Genomic DNA, 18042 nt, shown 5'->3' on the forward strand with positions numbered 1-18042 from the left:
ATAATTTTAAATACCCCTGTCATAGGAAATCAAAACAGTACTGGCAAATTTTCTTTTGATAAATGAGGTTTAGTACTAATGTAATGCAAATTAATTTTGCCTTCAGCAAATGATGGAGATACCAAAGCTTCCATTTAAAGAAAGAAGACTTATGCACGTATTTACACGAATTTCATTAGCATTCCATTATGTGTATGTGACAACAATATTAGTATTATTTTGAGAACTGAAGTACTGTGGCTGTATCAAGTTTCAGCATGTTGATCTCCACTGTCACAGAAATTGTCATATTATTAAGAAGACAGACGAGGATCCTTCATCAACAGGAAAGTATAGCACAGAAAGCATGCATTACATATCCAGTAATTTTAATATTCATGACGGAATAATTTTTTCTTTTATGTTTGTGGAGGGTTCGGTGGCAGCATGGGACTCCACTGCTTCAAGCCCAGCAGTTAGGGCTGCTGCTGTCAAAAGCACAACAGCTCACACCTTTGCATCGGAGAAAGCCTGAGCAAAGCTGCCACCCAGTGACTTGAGCTCAGAACTGACAGAGGTGGAAGCAGTGGGCAGGAGAAAATCTCTACTCACACAGGAAGAAAAAACCTCCTTAATGTAAGAATGCAGTAATATATATGAATGGAACAGAAATACTGAAAGTGCATATTCCTCCTAGTTACATCCTATATAAACCTTTGTTGGATTAGTTGAATTTGTTAAAAATTCTGCATTTGTTATTAATTAAGTGCTGAATCACCGAATAATTACAAATGACAATTCCAGACTTCAGATGTAATCCTGCTGTCCCCTCTGTCCTGACTGATGAAGACTGAGCTGCCCGTGGAAGAGGAACAGAGATTATCTGTACTTGCTTTGCATCTGAAAGCCCAGAACTAATGCAAAACAAAAAGCAGGCCCTACTAACATAATTTCTACCTGTATTGATCATGTGCAAAAGGAACACAACAAACCAAGAAATGTCCTTCAGGAAGATGGAGTTACACATGGACAAATAAATTAATTGATGTTTGGATCTAATCTACTTAACTTTAACTGTCTAAGTTTATTGAGAGTTAGTCACTCTTCAGCTGCTTTTGCATTCTGTGGAGTATTCACCTCTATCTTCTATTGAAGGAGGAAATCTTCCAGCATAAGATTCAACATCCACATGAAGTGAACCACCTCTTTCTCTCTTTCTCCAGACTGTAGAAGGTCTGGAAAGACCAAGCTAGCCAAATCTAGGCTAATCACAAGCACTTCAATATAGTATCTAAAATATTGCAGAGTTAATCAGAATTTAGGATCAGGATATCCGGGACCACTGCTATCTGGAAGATGAAACAGGTGGCTGGGAACCAAATAGTCAATCTTCACAGATAATTAACACCTTACACACGTGCTGAGGCCCTTATTTGACCCCAGATTTGTTCACTTGAAGTGCTTTGCTAGAAGTTGTCCTAAAATTTAATTTGCATTTCAGAATTAAATTTCCCCTAAAAGAAAAAAATCCAATTTCATTCTGTTTTCATTATTAAGAGGAAAACCAAAAAGTGCACGTCAATGATATAGAAACTTTTGTTCAATATATTACCGACAGATGGTGAAAGTTCAAATTCCTTTCTCTTGCATTACAAAGTCCACTGGTAAAGGCATTTTTACCTTCCTTCCATACCAAAATCACTTATTCACCAACACTTTCAGCCTGATTTTCTGTTTCATGGAACACAATTTCTTCGTGTGACTTCTGTCAGGTAGCTAAAAGCAATCAGCTACATAAAATTTGACAAAACCAGGGTGGTTTTATTTGTACTTTTACAAGGAATACATTTAATGGGGCTTTACTCTTTAAGATCTTATTTTGACTGACACTCAGACTCATTCCAGCCTTCATCTAAGGACAAACCAATGTCATTAGAAGGCTATTGAAGCTTTTTCGACGTACTCCTAGGCACTGATTAGTACTGATGTGTAAATATAAACCTATCAAAAGCATGGCTTAATAGCCACATGCAGGAAGTGCTCTGAATGATGCTAGTGTACTAGTGTAGATCTACATATTTTGTAACTCCTGAAGCAACGCAAAATAAACTGCAAACTACTTAGTACCCTGCTACTAAGTTTGGATACAGACTTTTGGAGGTTTATTGCAGAAAGGGCTTTATGTCTTTGGATATCAATGGATATCAGTGTTTTTCAGCTGATCACATACTCTTACTGAATTGTTGACAAGGACTTGCTCTCTCACTGAAAGACATGTACAATTCAGAAAACGAGCAGACTGAGGCAACTCTGACTCCTCAGAGGACGGGTTTGTTCCACATCAGAGTGGAATAGTTATGCCTGAAACATCTTCTCATATGGAGATAAACAGACATTGAAAAAGAAAGAGAGAAAAAGAATCTCTTGGTCCATGGAAAATCAAATAATTTTGCCAGCCTAGGAGAAAGACTCTGCAGGAGGTACTGTTACATCATTTTGAACATGGAGCTGAAACTGAACATGGCCCCTGGTGTTCCCGGACACTACAGGCACCATTATCAACCTTTTCTTTCCACATCCACAGTTCGTCTTGGGAGCACAAAAACAAAGGTATCTAAATTTAAGTATTTTTGTACCATTTAAACCCAGAACAACAGAATAAATATATACACGTGTGGGTAACCACTCTGAGGTTGTTGTTGAATATTAGGTAAATAGCATGTGATTAGGCATAACCAGAAGGGATTTCTACTGGAGGTATTAATTTTGAGTAAGTCTGATGGAAGACTGTAAAAAGATAACCATACATGCAAACATGAAAGATCTATGATTCCTCTTTCTTTGTGCCAGAATGAGTGTCTTTGTATTAACTTGTTTAGCCTTCACACAAACTCTTCTTGCTCAGTGTTTACAGACTGTTTGGCTCCTACCCACCATCTGGCTCAGTCTTGTGCCAAATTCCAGAAATGTTGATGAGAAAAACATGGGTAAGTAAAAGTGAATGCATATGCACACTTTATCCAAGATAATTTTCACCCTGTTTAGGATCAGACTACCTACTTACCAGCTATATTCACTATTAATCAGAGTGGGATTTAACTGAGGTACCAAAATTCTTACGTCAAATTAGATATCTGATTTCAGATATCTACCTGCAAGTGTCTCCATGTCTGTGAGACATCTAAATTGTAATTTTTGTTATGTTCTTAGACAACTGCACCCTTCTAAGCCTGAACCAACACAACAGAGAAGTGTAACAGAAAAGACAGCTATTCACAGTAAAGAAAACTAGGCTTTCACGTATTGAATAAGGATCTATAGTATCTTACCATAACATTTCTTTCATAATGTTCGTGCTCTTTCTCAAAATCTATTACAAAGCCATTTAGAGACCAAATAAATGTCAGGTCTAATGTGGGATCATGGGATGCAATGCACTGCATGGTAGCATTCTCTCCAACGGTGACATCAACATTCAACGGAGCTAAAGTAATCCTTGTAGCTTCTGTGAAGTTAACAGCAAACATGGAAAATTCCAATAAATAAATGTTTATCCAAATGTAAGCTCAGTTCCATAACTGCTTACTTATACATTAAACTGCTCCCTCAAACTCTAGTTTACATGGTATTCATGCAGCTACATTTCAAAGGACCAAACTAAAGAGAAGAAATTAAACTTTTTACAATTGAAATGCCTAACGTCTATTTATTTGTCATTTGAAAATGTCTGTGTTTCAGTCTCTGAATCACATTAGTGACTATTTAAAACTACTTTTATTCACTGACTATATCTCAGGTAGAAAGAAGACAGATGATTAATCTTATGTGACTTGTGTTGCATTTCTTGTTTTAATTATAATATTTTCTTGTGTTTTAAAACCTGTCTCTTTAACGAATGGGAAGTTCTTCTCAGTTGTCAGGCTGAGTCAGATTCCATTACAGCATTGCAGGGACTAAGATCTTAATTTATCTACTGAGAAACAATGTAATGGATGCATAAAAAACTATGCAAATAGCTACATGTGGAAAGTAAAAGAAAATCATACAACAAAAGGAAGAAAGCTGTATATCCTCCAGCAATGTCTCTTATTATTACAGAAACAAAAGAAGGCTGAGCTGTCATGATACTTGCTGGAGATCTTGGTACATGCATCAAACTCATATGGCAAATTAGCAACACTGGAAAGGACTCACTGGATCACTAAGACCTGCTCCTTTTCTTTCAAAAATTTAATAAAACAAAAAGCCACAGAATATCTTCCTTATGCCACGACACATAATCTCTTTCCCACCAATATGAGAGTGGGAGTAGGGTACTAAAACCTGGAAGACAATAGCCATAAGAGAAGATCTACTGCTACTAGTTAAGACCTAGGTTTGGGCATGCTCCAAGGAGCACACTACACCCCATCATACACAGAACAGCAAAAAATCCTCAATAAAGCCAACATTTCTTGTCCATCTGCCTTGGTGAGAAACCTTTGCCTGGATCCTACTCTAAATAATCTAAAACCTGCTTAATACTGAGAATATGAGAATGGCACAACCACTGGCTTTTGCAAAACGGAGTATCTCATAGTGCACTGGAGCAACCTGTTAACATCTGATCTCTAAAGTCCTAGCTACAGACATATGCTTAGGATAGCTGCTCCAGTCTAGCATTGTACCTAGAATACATTCAGCATCTGGTTCTACCATATGTAATTTTCTAAACGTTTTACATGAAGTACTCTACCAGTCTAAGAAGTTGTGGAAAGAGCAGTCCAGTGGTAGTGAACAAACAGCATGGGGGAAAACCATCAGACTTTACAGTGCCTGTCAGCTTCACATTTAACTTTTTAATTTCCTGTAGTTATGCACAATGTCTGAGAAGTTTTATGGGACACACAACGTGCTCAGGCATAGTATTTTCAAAGCATTCTCTGCTAACTCTCATCATTGCACACAATATGAACATAATTTTGAAACATGTCATCTTGATCGTTCTGTTTCCACTGTGATGCAAGGGAGATGTTTTACTCCAAAATTTTAAAATTTTTTATACCCAGTTCATAAGGTTTATAAACATATGGTTTAAATGTTTCACTGTGTGGATTGAGTATGCAAATGTTCTTCATTATGTCAGAAGGTATGATATGACTATTAAGGGACTGGATGTTTATTTACATAACCTTTCAAAATAATAAAATGCCTGAGGGTAATATTAAGACATAGAAAACTGTCAAAGATTATTAAAAGTAACTGCAAATGTTAAACAAATCTGATTATTTAAAATAAAGTCTTACAATTCATTTGGTAGAATAAATTTGGTATAAATCAGCCAGAAAAATGCTTTTATAGGATCGGATTATACAGATAAATTCTTACATTAGTACATCAATATTGTGGCATTGAGCTGTCACATCCAGCATGATTTCTGGAACAGACAGTAAGAAATACATTTGATAAATGACACTTCTACTATCAGAGATATTTGAAAGACATAGCTGTTCATGAATGTCATCTTTCCTGTCTGTATTCTAGAGCTATTTAGTTATTTGACTTCAGATTTAAAATACACAATTAAGGATATCAGTATTCAATCAGTAAATACTAATACCCATAGAGGAAGAGAATTTAATAGTGCAATCATATGGCTATATGCCCCCATATTACAAATTTAATGCATGCTTCTTTAACTGCAATGCTCTCTCAGACTTGCTTACCCCACCAAAAAAAACCAAACAAACCCAAACCCAAACGACTAAGGAAGGTCAGTAAAAGTTCCATTTGTCTGTTTGAGTCATGGGCCCAGATTTACACCTTAGCCTGAGCACTAAGCTACCAAATTGAGTGAATGCATCAAAATGTGTCAATGTAATGGATCAGAATTAATAATCTCTTATGGAAAAATCAACCCTGAAGACTGAGATACAGTCACAGAACTGGTGAAAACATACACAGTTTCTACTCAGCAATATGCTTTAAAAGCATCAATTCATTGTTTAATGAGCAATTAAATTAGAAAGCAAATATATAAAATGGCCTACAAAAGTAATATAATGCTAGAACAAAATTCAGTGATTTTGAATTAAGGGATTCTACCTGAGAGAAACTAATGCAATTTAGAGGTTTACCTGTCATTTCTAGAACACCAGTGCTATTAGCTTTTCCTCGATTATTTTCTGCGAAACAGGTATAGTGACCTTCATCCAGCTTTGTGATATTGATAATTTCCAGGCTCCCGTCATCCCAGATACGTATGCTTTGAAAGTAAAAAACACATCAAGAGAAATTAGGTTTTCGTATTAGAAAGCAACACTTTCAGTAGAATTGTCGTAAGTGAAAGGACAAACCACAAACATCTCTTGGAAGCTCATATCTAACTACTGCATTTATAAACACTCCTATAGTAAAAAATATTTAAATAGGCTGTGGCATTGCTGGAACAACTGAGTGTACTGTTATTCATTTGTAGTCACTCAATTATTTTTCTTACAGTTTTGTGATCTAATTCAAACTTGAAATGCAAACAGCACCAAACAGACTGGCTAAAGTTGGATATGCTGCTAGCTATTTGGAGCCACACTGCTAGTAACATTTTGGCATATCATTTTCCTGAAATGACACATTCTCCTGCCCCTGAAATCTGCAAAAGTGAGAACTAGCCTACAGGATAAATAGAACTATAAGGCAGAATTTTTAATATTCACAGTGTCTGTCCACAAACAGTCAATACTAACCGGCTCCCATTCACAAGCAATTCTGTTCCTTTGCTCCATGAGAATTTTGGCTTAGGAGCAGCTTTAGGCTTGCATTCAATGATCACACGTCCCCCTTTAGCTGCTAGGATTTTCTTCTTCATAGGGTTCAGTTCAAAAGTAGGAGGTGAAGCTGAAAGCAAAAATTAAGACAAGTACTGCTGTTAGTAATTTTTCTGCAGAATACAATTTATTTGCAACATGAAGGCAAATGACAGAACTATTGATTGGTATACAAGTGTCCATTATTCAGTTCAGTGAGTAACGATACAGAGATGTGGTGAGAAGTAGATGGTGACCTAAAAGAAATAGAAAAAATCATTATGTAGTTCTATGCTGTGTTGTATCAGAGGTTTCTTTCTGTTGATTTCTGAACCTCCATCTAAGTTTAATCTAACAAGATCCAAGTCCCCAGAAATCAATAGAAAGTTCCTCCCTTTCAAAGGCCTTTTGATCAGTCCTAATAAAATTTATATTCCTGAAAGACAATTTCTGTAAAAAAGTTGCTCAATCAATCATACTTTCAAATAGTAGTTGGGTTTACTTTTCAGTGGTTTTAACCCCTTTCTAGCAACTTTAAGCTGCCCTCTTCCTCTTTGGACTTTTTTATTTGTCCGACTGGCCTTAGGTGCACTCTCAGATGTACAAGAGTAATGAGACATGACTATAGCAAGCACCACACTTACATATCTGAGGTCAGACCTTTGCTTACTAATTTTCTCTTTATTTGTAAACAAATAAAAGAAAAAAATGGTTTTAATTACTTTGCATCTCGGCATACCATCACTGTTAATCACACCAGCAAGCATGTGCATAGCTTGAGGAAACAGGGCTATTAGTAAATTACAGAAGTACAGAGAAAAAGTCTGATAAACATCCACTTCTTGTCAACACTGAATTTAAAAAATGTGCATATAAAAAGTGCTCATTTCTGGGTAAGCCAGGCTGGTAGTGAGTACATAGTAATGGAAGAACAGTCAAGGATGATGTACTGTTGTGCACTGTGTTAGGTAAGTCAACAATAGTTTAGCTCATGGGAAAGTCTGAAGGCAAGTGTGAGATGGAAAGAACCCAGGGTAACTACTGCAGGGAAATCTCCTAGGTAAACCATGTCATACAGCCAGTACACCTGTTCTAATGACATCAGTAAAAATGTAAGAGATTGTTTTAAGCCTAAGCACTCTGGATCTGAAAGGCAAACCTTCAACAGGGTGCTCCTTAGGAAAACACAAAGGATTATCTAGATGCAGTCATCAAATGGGACAGCTATATTGCACACCAACATTGCAACTGGTCTGAATGGGTTGTAGAAGGCAAATGCAAAGGAGAAAGTGAAGAGGAAGAGCTTCAAAGCCCTGGTGACTGACAACATGGTTTCTAAACCATGTGGGGATTTTGTCCCACAGAGGAGTGAGCTTAGGTAAGCAAAAAAGAAAACACTTCTCTATCTGTTTTGCAAGCTGGAGAGTGGAGTCAGCAACTCTACTTGCTTCATTTAATTTCTGCACGACCAGTTCCTCCGATGAGGAACAGCAGCAAGCAAACACCAGGAATAATACAGCAAACATTCTCCATAAATTAGTAACTTGATTCCTCAAGTTGTTGTCAAAACCCAGCTAGGGAGCTCAAATATACCCCATCTCACCCAGATTCAGTGAGGGTTCTTAGCTTTATCCTCACAGGAATCTGTTACCAAACAATACTTGCAAATATGACCACTGTCTTACCCAAACCTGAAATAGTAAATAGAGCAAATAATCCCACTGACCCACAATCTTCAGTTCAGCATTTGCATAAATAATTCCATGCGTGTTTTCTGCTATACATTGGTACATGCCGGCATCGTCAAAGCTCAGACTTTGCATTCTTAGTTCACCTTTCCGGAACTAAAACACAGAATCAATAAAACAACAAGATATTCATACAGACTACATATGCTGAAGAATTCACGCGCACCCACATTTCTTCGTTTTGTTGTTTTTGGTTTTTTTTTTAATTCACACCGTTCAGAAGAGAGTCCCTCACACAACATTCAGGCACTGATGAGATTTTATTTTATCCATGCTATATTTCAGTCTTTGTGACAATGTGTTCACCTTCTTTTTTTCAAAGAAAGATTCAGTGTCGATTGAAATTTTTCTGGAAAATTCAGAGCTGGGTGGCACTAGACACATCTATTCTTCAGTCCACTGTTACCATACCAATGCAAACACTACTGATTCAGAAATAAGAAACAAGAAATGAAAGTAATTTTATGCACATAAGCTTTGTTTTGCCATGCTCAGTGTTCAGTATGTTATATTGTATGCCCATTGTTTTACAACAGTAAAAGGTCAAAGCAAGTTGCAATGAGGTAGGAGTTTTTCAGAAGATTCCTCTGGGAGATACTAAAAAAATTTGTATTACTTTGTTTTAATATAAAAAGAAAATGTAGTAAATCAAAATAAAGTACTTGATCTATTTCTAAAAAACTGTATAAAAATGCACAAAGTGCAGTGGAGTAATTTGTAAATTAATCCGGTTTTGAAAGATCATGTTAATAAATTCTATTTTCTTGTGAAAATCAAGCGGAAAAGCTTTGTATATGAGTTAACTGAAGTGCACAGAGTAGCAAAAGATTAAAAGAATACTATTTATTCGAAAAAATAATAGATTAAAGGAACCATATTTCCTGTACTGTTATATTGAAAAACATTTAAATCAGAATTTTTACAAGAAATCTTTGTCTTGTGCTAAGCGAAATACCTAATTAAAAGTTTTCTGATTTAGAAACAAGAGCTTATACTCTCAGGGCTTTTAAAATATTTTTGCTATTTTGCATTTGGAAATAATCTCATAATATTAAGATACAGTATAATCTTCTGGTGTACTACTGGAGGATTACACACTGCTTTCTGCAATCCAGTATGCAGATTTTGCCAGTGAAAGCCAAGTTCAGTGGGGACTGTCAAGCAATTCACTTGCTAAATTACTTGATTGTAATAACTACTGAAGCTAGAAAACAGCATTGGTTTTTCTCGTTTAAGCCATCTCCATATGGCAGATGGTGATATCCCTTGTTCTCCCTCCAACCTCTCACATTTTTCTTAAGATGCACAGCCAAAATAATGTTGCCTCATTGTCTTTTTTTGTTTGCCTGCCAAGATCTGTGTCACCACAGCTCAACAGATGCAGCATTATATTGTGCCCTCTTTCACTCTCTTTGTTTTCTAATAGCTCATCACACAGTATAAGCAATGAATATTAAAAATGTTATTGAAATGTCTGGACAGAAAATCTAGTTTGTTTAAACAAAACATCCAATGCAATAAACTTAAATTATCAAAGGGTACTCATTTAAACTTCATGTCACCTAAAATAATAGAATTTTGCAATATTCTCTGGCTAGAAAAAATGAGAAAGAAATACATGATACAGGAACACTGATAATTTAAAAATTACTCTTTCTCCTCTTGTCTCCACTGACTGCATTTTGCCTTACCTTTTTAAATAGACACTCATGTATGATGTGGTCAAAAGGATTATTTTTAGAGAAGTTGATAGACATTTTTTTTCCAGAGAGAAGAAAAGAGCATTTACTTAAAAAGGCCTGGAGAAAGAGGGATATCCACCACCCTAACATGTGGTCAAAAGACAAGTTCATAACTCAGAGCTGAATATTACATAGCCTGAAGAAATGCATTTCAAATCTGAAGATTGAGATAAAACTTTAAAAAATAGATTTTAATGCCTAATGCAAGTGAAATCGGCAAATATTTGTACCATTATAATTAATTGTCTTTTAACCTTTTAATAATGCATGCTTCAAAAAATTGTTTCCATCAGCTAACCAATCAATCCTGCGTTATCTATGGCAATATACTTACCGAGGCACCATTCTTCAACCACCTAATTGTTGGAATAGGCTTGCCTGTAGCTACACAAGGCCAGTATAGGTCACTGCCTATATCCTTCTCTGTGTCATTGATATGTTCTACCCACTCAGGAGAGGCTGAAAAATGAAAAACATGTTGCCTTGTAAATATAGCAGACATATATTTAATCAGCATTCTGTTCTGTTAACTCCACTGCTTTTTCCATTATACTTAACAGGTAACACAAAGTAACAATGATAACTCAGCAATGTACCAGCACAAGAAAAAATGAAGATATTTTTGTCTTACCATATAGACTCAAACTAACTTCAAACTATTTTTCATGAGAAGAAAACATGAAAATGAAATAGTGGTTCATGAAAGTCCAAAGACGTAAGACATTACCACTTACACTGCCCTGTAGATTATACAATGTAGGAATTACTCAGTAACACCATAAAAATAGCTAAATGGCATGAAATTGTGCAAAACCATGTATGTACTGAAAACGTATCCAAGAAAATATTCTCTTGGTCCAGAGAAGGTGTTTAAGAAATCAATATTGAAAATGCCCTGGCATTTTTGCTTTTGATAAGCAAACAAACCTATTTATTAACTTTACCCATTACAAGCAGTAACAACCTTCCCATACCAATTTTGAATTTATCCCGCTGAAGTTCAAGCACTTAACTGAGAGTATTAACCCAGATGTTCTGTACAGTCAATGAAAAGACAGAAATCTTCTGAAGGTAATTCAGATGTTATGTACAACCTTTTAATGCCACGGTTTTGTGGCAGTCTCAGTCAAGTAGTCTGGTTACTTGGGATCTTCCATTAGGAGCAGTAAAATACAATTTTTTTGTTCCCTCTTTTGACCAAATGAATGAAGGGAAGGTACAGAGGCTTGAGGAATAAAGAACTGAGTGTAGCTAATAAGAGAGAGAGCTAAGAAAGTTAGAAAAGACAAGTGAAACGAGGAAACAAGAAAGCACAACAAACCTAACGGTCTCTTTTTCTTCCTGGAAGTTCTTTCACTTCAAGTACTCTATATTTAATTTCAATTATGCATAATTACATTAATACTAACACACATTACTGTTAAGGTGTATATACAGCTATCATAACCAGGCAAACTGAGTAGTTTTTCAATTAATACACAAATGTTATGCCTGGCATTCAGCGCATGAATTTTGAATTTGCTCTATTAACTTGAACAGCAGTGTGTCAGGATGATCCTATGAGTCAGCACTGACATCAAGTGTGAAAACACAGGTATTTCCAACACAAGTAAAAGCGACGCAGATTGCAAAGAACGAAATTGTTCTACCTACCTTGTACATAAATTCTTGCTTGATGTTTATCTTTTCCTTTATAGTTTTCAGCTTCACACTCATAAAGTCCTTCATCTTCATACTGAATATTGAAGATCTTAAGAACTGCACCAGACATGCTTATCTCAGCAGTAGCTGGCATGGGTTCAAGGTATTTACTCCATCTGAGTTCAGGAACCGGACTTGAAAAGGTACAGTAAAGTACAAATCAGCACGTTCAAGAACTGGCTGTTAAATTGCAGACTACAGAAAAGTGTTTGATGATGAAACATGTATTTTCATTCCCCTGAATGAAAGCAAATAGTGCTCTACAATAACTTTAAAACACACTTACTTTCCAAGAGCAAAACACTCCAGTGTAACATTTTGCCCCAGGAGAGCATATGTGTCCTTGAACTTCACCTTGATATCAGCAGGATACACTTTTGCACCTAACATGAAAAATGAGATTCTCAGAAAAGGCACAACAGAAAGGAACACAGCTTTTAAAACTTGCACAGTTCAAGAAAACCGTTCTTAACGTTCCAGACAAAATTGTTCTTTATAGTGAATAAATAGCCTGGCCATCCATGAAGTCTGATTTATCACTGAACTTTTAATAGTAAGGCAGAATCATTTTACTCAGCAACTAGTTATCTTTCTCTGGACAGTAATGCCTAACATTTTTTTACAGAACAATGCTTTAATACAAAGTCATTTACTTGCATTTGAAGTTTGAAGATGCACTCTGTGTGTGGGTAGACAAAAGCCTGAGTCTCTGTTTTCCACAAATTCTTTTTACTGGATGGAACATTTTGAATTATTGTGAATTTAAACTCAGTATTACCTTAGTAAGGGTATGAAGGAGCTAGAGAGCAAATCTACAATTTAATGAGGCCACAGAGATGCAAATGTAATCAAATCTACCTACGGGTGATCCCTGTAGGACTCCTCTTGCAGTTCTTCTAGATGAAAAGCTCAGTGTGAGTACTGGCCATGGAAAATTTGGACAAAGATCACTGATTTGTAATTACCCAAATTCAACCACAGTTATTTATTGTAATATGGGAAATTTAACAGATAAAAGGGTCACTGAAACCCCGATGATCAGTTTAGGAGACTTTAGTGACTGACAGTCTGAAGTGGCAAAAGGGAACTTGGTTACCATTTAGAAAACATGCAGTTTTCATGAAGAAATGGTGGAGAATAATCTAGTAACAAAGTCACATAGGTAACTCAAACCCTTATAGGTGTCTTAGGGGATTGGCCATGAGACACAAAGTCCTTAGGCCACCATAAGATAGGAAATCTCAGCAGGGGAAAAGGATTTTCCATTTTCATAGGGGATTTCCTGGGGAAAAAAAAAAATAATTCCTGAAGCTGTTTATCAACTTTTACATAAAGTTTCTCCTTTATAGTTATACCGCTTTGAATCAAGGCCAAGACCAGAAAAGATATTAAAGATTTTGGGATGGGTACAGGGGCTTATCACATAAAAGAGACTGGGACTCTGGGGATGAGAACTCTGTTCTTAATGATATGAAAAGAAATTAATGCATGAATCCAGGGAGATTTCTTTCACAGAGTTTTCATTATGGATGGGAATGATTTGGACCTCTGTATCTGGAAAACTAGATGATGTTGTGCAGTAGCCATTATAACTTGCCATATAATTCTCCTCACAGAGCTGAAAATAGTTATGAATGAGCAAAATTAAAATACAAACAGTTCGAACACTAGATGTATATAGTATTTCCAATTAATACTTACGATCAGACTGTGGAATAAGTGGAATAAATTTACTGAATACACTCTTTGTTATTGAAGGGCTGGACACAAAACACGAATAATTGCCTTTATCTGATGCTTCTACATTTGCAATGTAGAGATTGCCATTCGTCTGTGACACAAATCGTCGTTTGTCCAAAGCAATGAATACTGGGAACTCATTTAGAAGCCAGCGATAACTGAGATCATCTGGAGGAAAATATTTTCAGGTCAATATTAAAAAACAATACTATCAACTACTTAAGGCATGGAATACTGTCTGCATAGAAATTACTTCACTCCAATTCCTAGCTTATAGAGCTCTTCCACAGGAGAAGCAGCTATTTAAGAGAGAATATACATGTCTCAGTAGCCAGATAATATCTGTCTACACCAAATATTGAGGTACTGTTGCCAGGAGTGCAGATTACCCGGGACCCAGCTACAGTGTGCGCAGCTCCCGATGGGAACAGCCTTCCCGCAGGAGCCAGGGATGGTGGGAAGAGATGGGCAGCTGGGTCTTGACTTCATACAACTGAGAAGTTTGGAAGTCCTCACCAGTTTAGTGATTTAGACAAAACCTTAGAATATTTTAATTGTCAATACATCTCAGTTGTTCAGTTCTTTGCAATACTTGAACAGAGTATTAAAAGTAAAATGTTATCCCATTTCACAAGGTAAAAGAGATGCTAACAGCCAAATTCAGTCCTCACGAAGGAACTGCAGATGCTTGAGGTTAAGGGCATAGTCCCTGCAGAGCCCTTCAGTAGCTAATGATGAGAAAAAGGCACTTCAAGAGCATATATCACGTCATCTCTGACCCTCTGGGAGTGCCTATGGCTGTTCCATTTTAACAGAAGCCCATGATCATTTCTGCTGAGGAGACTTCATTAGGTGGAATGAAGCTGGACTCTGTTCATGGCCAGCTGAAAGTCTGATGTGACACAGTGACATGTACTCAGGTCTTTTGAATGGTAGGCCAAGTCTCCCCTCCATTATCCAGATTAGTGTGACTAATTTTATTTGTAGTATTAAAACCTCTTCACAAATTCAACAATATCCTTTATATAGGGTCAACTACAAGCATATATTCAAAGTAGAAACATAACCTAAATGGTGATTCTGAAGCTGCATAAAAGCTACTGTTTAAGTAAACTTAAAGAAAACGTTTTAAAATATAGATTAATTTGTCTTCTATTGTTAGGCAGTTGAAAATGAAGCATTTTGAGCTGTATTACCTGGGTAGTGGTAAGGGGGCTCACAAAGAAGCACTGCTCCAACACCTTCTCGCACTTTAACCTCATAGCGTTCTTCAGGTGGAAAAGGATCCAGATCTAGTTTAAAAAAAGCAGAGGGAGGAAAACTGCGTTTTCACTACAATATTTTTTTAATATTATTATTTTCAGCCCTGTAGAAATTAATATAGAAATACAACAATATATGGCAGATAAATACCTGTGAACCCACAATGCCAGTTTTGCTCATTTTAACTTTGTCATTTTCAAGTGCAATGGATTTTTTACAGTAGTTTAGTCATCATAATCACAAATGCCAGAAAAAAAAAAAAAAAAGTGGTGCAGATTGTATCCCTAAGGGTAGCTAATGAGCTACATTTGAAGAAGGAATCCCAGGAAGAGAAAGAAAAATTATTTTAGGTTATTTTTCAACTGGTTTCTCCAAAATGCAAGTTTACTGTAACTTAAAAGTGACCCAGCTGACCTCCTTGACAACTCCAGCAGCCAGTTAGCTCAGACACATCTTTTCTGCCAGAGATTTGGGACAGAAGTGACTCAGATCGCAGGAGAAACCTTAGCTGACCCTCTTTAAACCAACTTCCATGCAGCAGGGTAAAGAGACTGTTGTAAGAAGATAAAGAAATAAGTCCTTCATGGAGCTACGTATCATCCCACAGACTGTGGGAGAACAGTAATGGTATCTGCAGTGATAAGACAACAGTTGTATGAGCAAGTTCAGGTAGGTCAATAATTGCACTTTGCTGCTTCTTTTCACTCCCATTTTGTGTATCCAGTCTGAAATTAAACTATAAACATCTTGAGGCAGGGAATGTCTCTTGTGAAGCTTCTCTATGTCACAGAATCACAGAATCATCTAGGTTGGAAAGGACCTTGAAGATCATCTAGTCCAACCATTAACCAGACATCGACAGTTCCCAACTACACCATATCCCTCAGCGCCATGTCAACCCTACTCTTAAACACCTCCAAGGATGGGGATTCCACCACTGCTCTGGGCAGCCCATTCCAACGCCTAACAACCCCTTCTGGAAAGAAATGATTCCTAATATCCAGTCTAAACCTTCCCTGGCGCAACTTGAGGCCATTACCTCTTGTCTTATCACTTACTACTTGGTTAAAGAGACTCATCCCCAGCTCTCTGCACCCTCCTTTCAGGTAGCTGTAGAGGGTGATGAGGTCTCCCCTCAGCCTCCTCTTCTCCAGACTAAACACCCCCAGTTCCCTCAGCCGCTCCCCGTACGACCTGTGCTCCAGACCCTGCACCAGCTTTGTTGCCCTTCTCTGGACACGCTCAAGTCATTCAATGTCCTTTTTGTAGTGAGGGGCCCAAAACTGAACACAGGAATCGAGGGGCGGCCTCACCAGTGCCGAGTCCAGGGGTAAGATCCCTTCCCTGTCCCTGCTGGCCACGCTATTGCTGACACAAGCCAGGATGCCATTGGCCTTCTTGGCCCCCTGGGCACACTGCTGGCTCCTGTTCAGCTGGCTGTCAATCAACACCCCCAGGTCCCTCTCTGACTGTCAGCTCTCCAGCCACTCCTCCCCAAGCCTGTAGCGCTGCTGGGGGTTGTTGTGGCCCAAGGGCAGCCCCCGGCATTTGGCCTTATGGAAACTCCTGCAGTTGGCCTCAGCCCATGGCTCCAGCCTGTCCAGATCTCTCTGCAGAGCCTCCCTACCCTCGAGCAGATCAACACTCCCACTCAACTTGGGGTCATCTGCAAACTGACTGAGGGTGCATTTGATCCCCTCAATTTGATCATCATAAAAATGTTAACAGTCACCAAGCAGAGGGAGACTGTAGAGATCCTGACTGAAGTCCTGCTCTAAATGCTACTGTGGTGTAAACAATACATTCGTAATAGGTAAGTGCGCAGCCTCTGAATGTAATACTCTACTATAGAAATCATCTAAGCTAACTTCATGCAGATTACTTGGCTTTATTTGATGGCAAGCAGATATTCAGTTCTACTAAATTCCCAAGGATGGCTCTGAGATCTAACTAAAACTTAAGTTCAAGAGCAGCCAGTCAGAAAGAATAAAGAAAAATCAGGATAGAGCTATATACAAAAAGAGATTAAGTAGAAAACAAGAGACTATTCACTACTGTAAGATGCAATGTATACTGAGATAGATTCAGTACACACTCTGCATTATCTAAAAAAAATAATTCTTTAACTTTGTAACAATTACTACATTTACTAAATATGTCAAATGCATGAAAAAAAATCTAGGAGAGTTACATCAGTGTTCAGGGAAAGACACCTCTCCCAACTTCTGAAATACTAATCTTTATTCTGCTCAAACAGATCAGAAGATAATATAGATCTTTCCAGTGACTGGATCAGTGCCTAAATGGCAGACATTGCAATAGGCCACTGTAAGGACTTCTGCTTATTATTTTACATAATTTTACCCTGTGCCTTACTGCAATAAATGTATTCAATTCTCCACAACTAGCTCCCAATTAATTTGGAATATTCTTTGATAAAAATTAAATTAAGCATACTTAGTAAAAATTAGCTATTTGACCAGACAGGTTTTGTAATCAAAGCCAAGGAAGCTCTTCGCATAGACTGGAATACCTCTATTCACATAATATCTGCAGTAGTTTGAGTATATTTCCATTCCATTTGCCAGCATGGACCTTACTACACAACTACTTTCTATCTTCAAAATACTGACTGATCTCTCCTGAAAACATCAATTTCCTTGTTGCAGACCTTCTGATCATCTTGAAAACTTGCCACTATTATTCATTTCTGCTTTCTTTGGAGCAGATTAGCATCTAAAATCTCTTCCAGAAATAGGAAAAAAATAAAAATTACAATCATTATCAACAAATGTGTTGTTAATTTGACACTGCTTTGCACATGTGTAGAGTTTGATGAAAGGAAAACCTATCACTGCTTTTAAGTTATTTTAGCTATATTAAGTTTACATTTGAAGTGTAGACATTTTGTTTGTAGTGTCCTTGAGTAACTTTTGAAACTTTGGGACAGCCACCACAAATTTATAGACATGGAATAGGACAGACAATTTATATATATAAAAGATTATGTTAGTCCTGAAATAGAATGGTCTATGCCAGGTGCAGGGAAGTCATACAATTACTGAGATGTAATTGTATACCTTCTTC

The 18042-nt window shown here is 37.2% G+C and overlaps 1 protein-coding gene across 6 annotated transcripts in view; it reads right to left on the minus strand.

Annotated features, from left to right (window-relative positions):
• Window positions 1-18042, minus strand: part of CNTN1 (contactin 1) — a 253279-nt gene that overhangs the window by 59969 nt on the left and 175268 nt on the right. For all 6 annotated transcript variants that reach the window (XM_074903037.1, XM_074903035.1, XM_074903036.1 and 3 more), the window contains 9 exons: window positions 14889-14984; window positions 13654-13860; window positions 12239-12335; window positions 11905-12086; window positions 10586-10710; window positions 8488-8605; window positions 6702-6852; window positions 6096-6223; window positions 3309-3484 (listed from right to left, as the gene is read on the minus strand). In XM_074903037.1, coding sequence (XP_074759138.1) covers window positions 3309-3484; window positions 6096-6223; window positions 6702-6852; window positions 8488-8605; window positions 10586-10710; window positions 11905-12086; window positions 12239-12335; window positions 13654-13860; window positions 14889-14984 — 1280 coding nt within the window. The remainder of the gene's footprint in view (window positions 1-3308; window positions 3485-6095; window positions 6224-6701; window positions 6853-8487; window positions 8606-10585; window positions 10711-11904; window positions 12087-12238; window positions 12336-13653; window positions 13861-14888; window positions 14985-18042) is intronic.

The sequence above is a fragment of the Athene noctua genome, chromosome 3 (assembly GCF_965140245.1).
Source record: "Athene noctua chromosome 3, bAthNoc1.hap1.1, whole genome shotgun sequence".
NCBI lineage: Eukaryota > Metazoa > Chordata > Aves > Strigiformes > Strigidae > Athene > Athene noctua.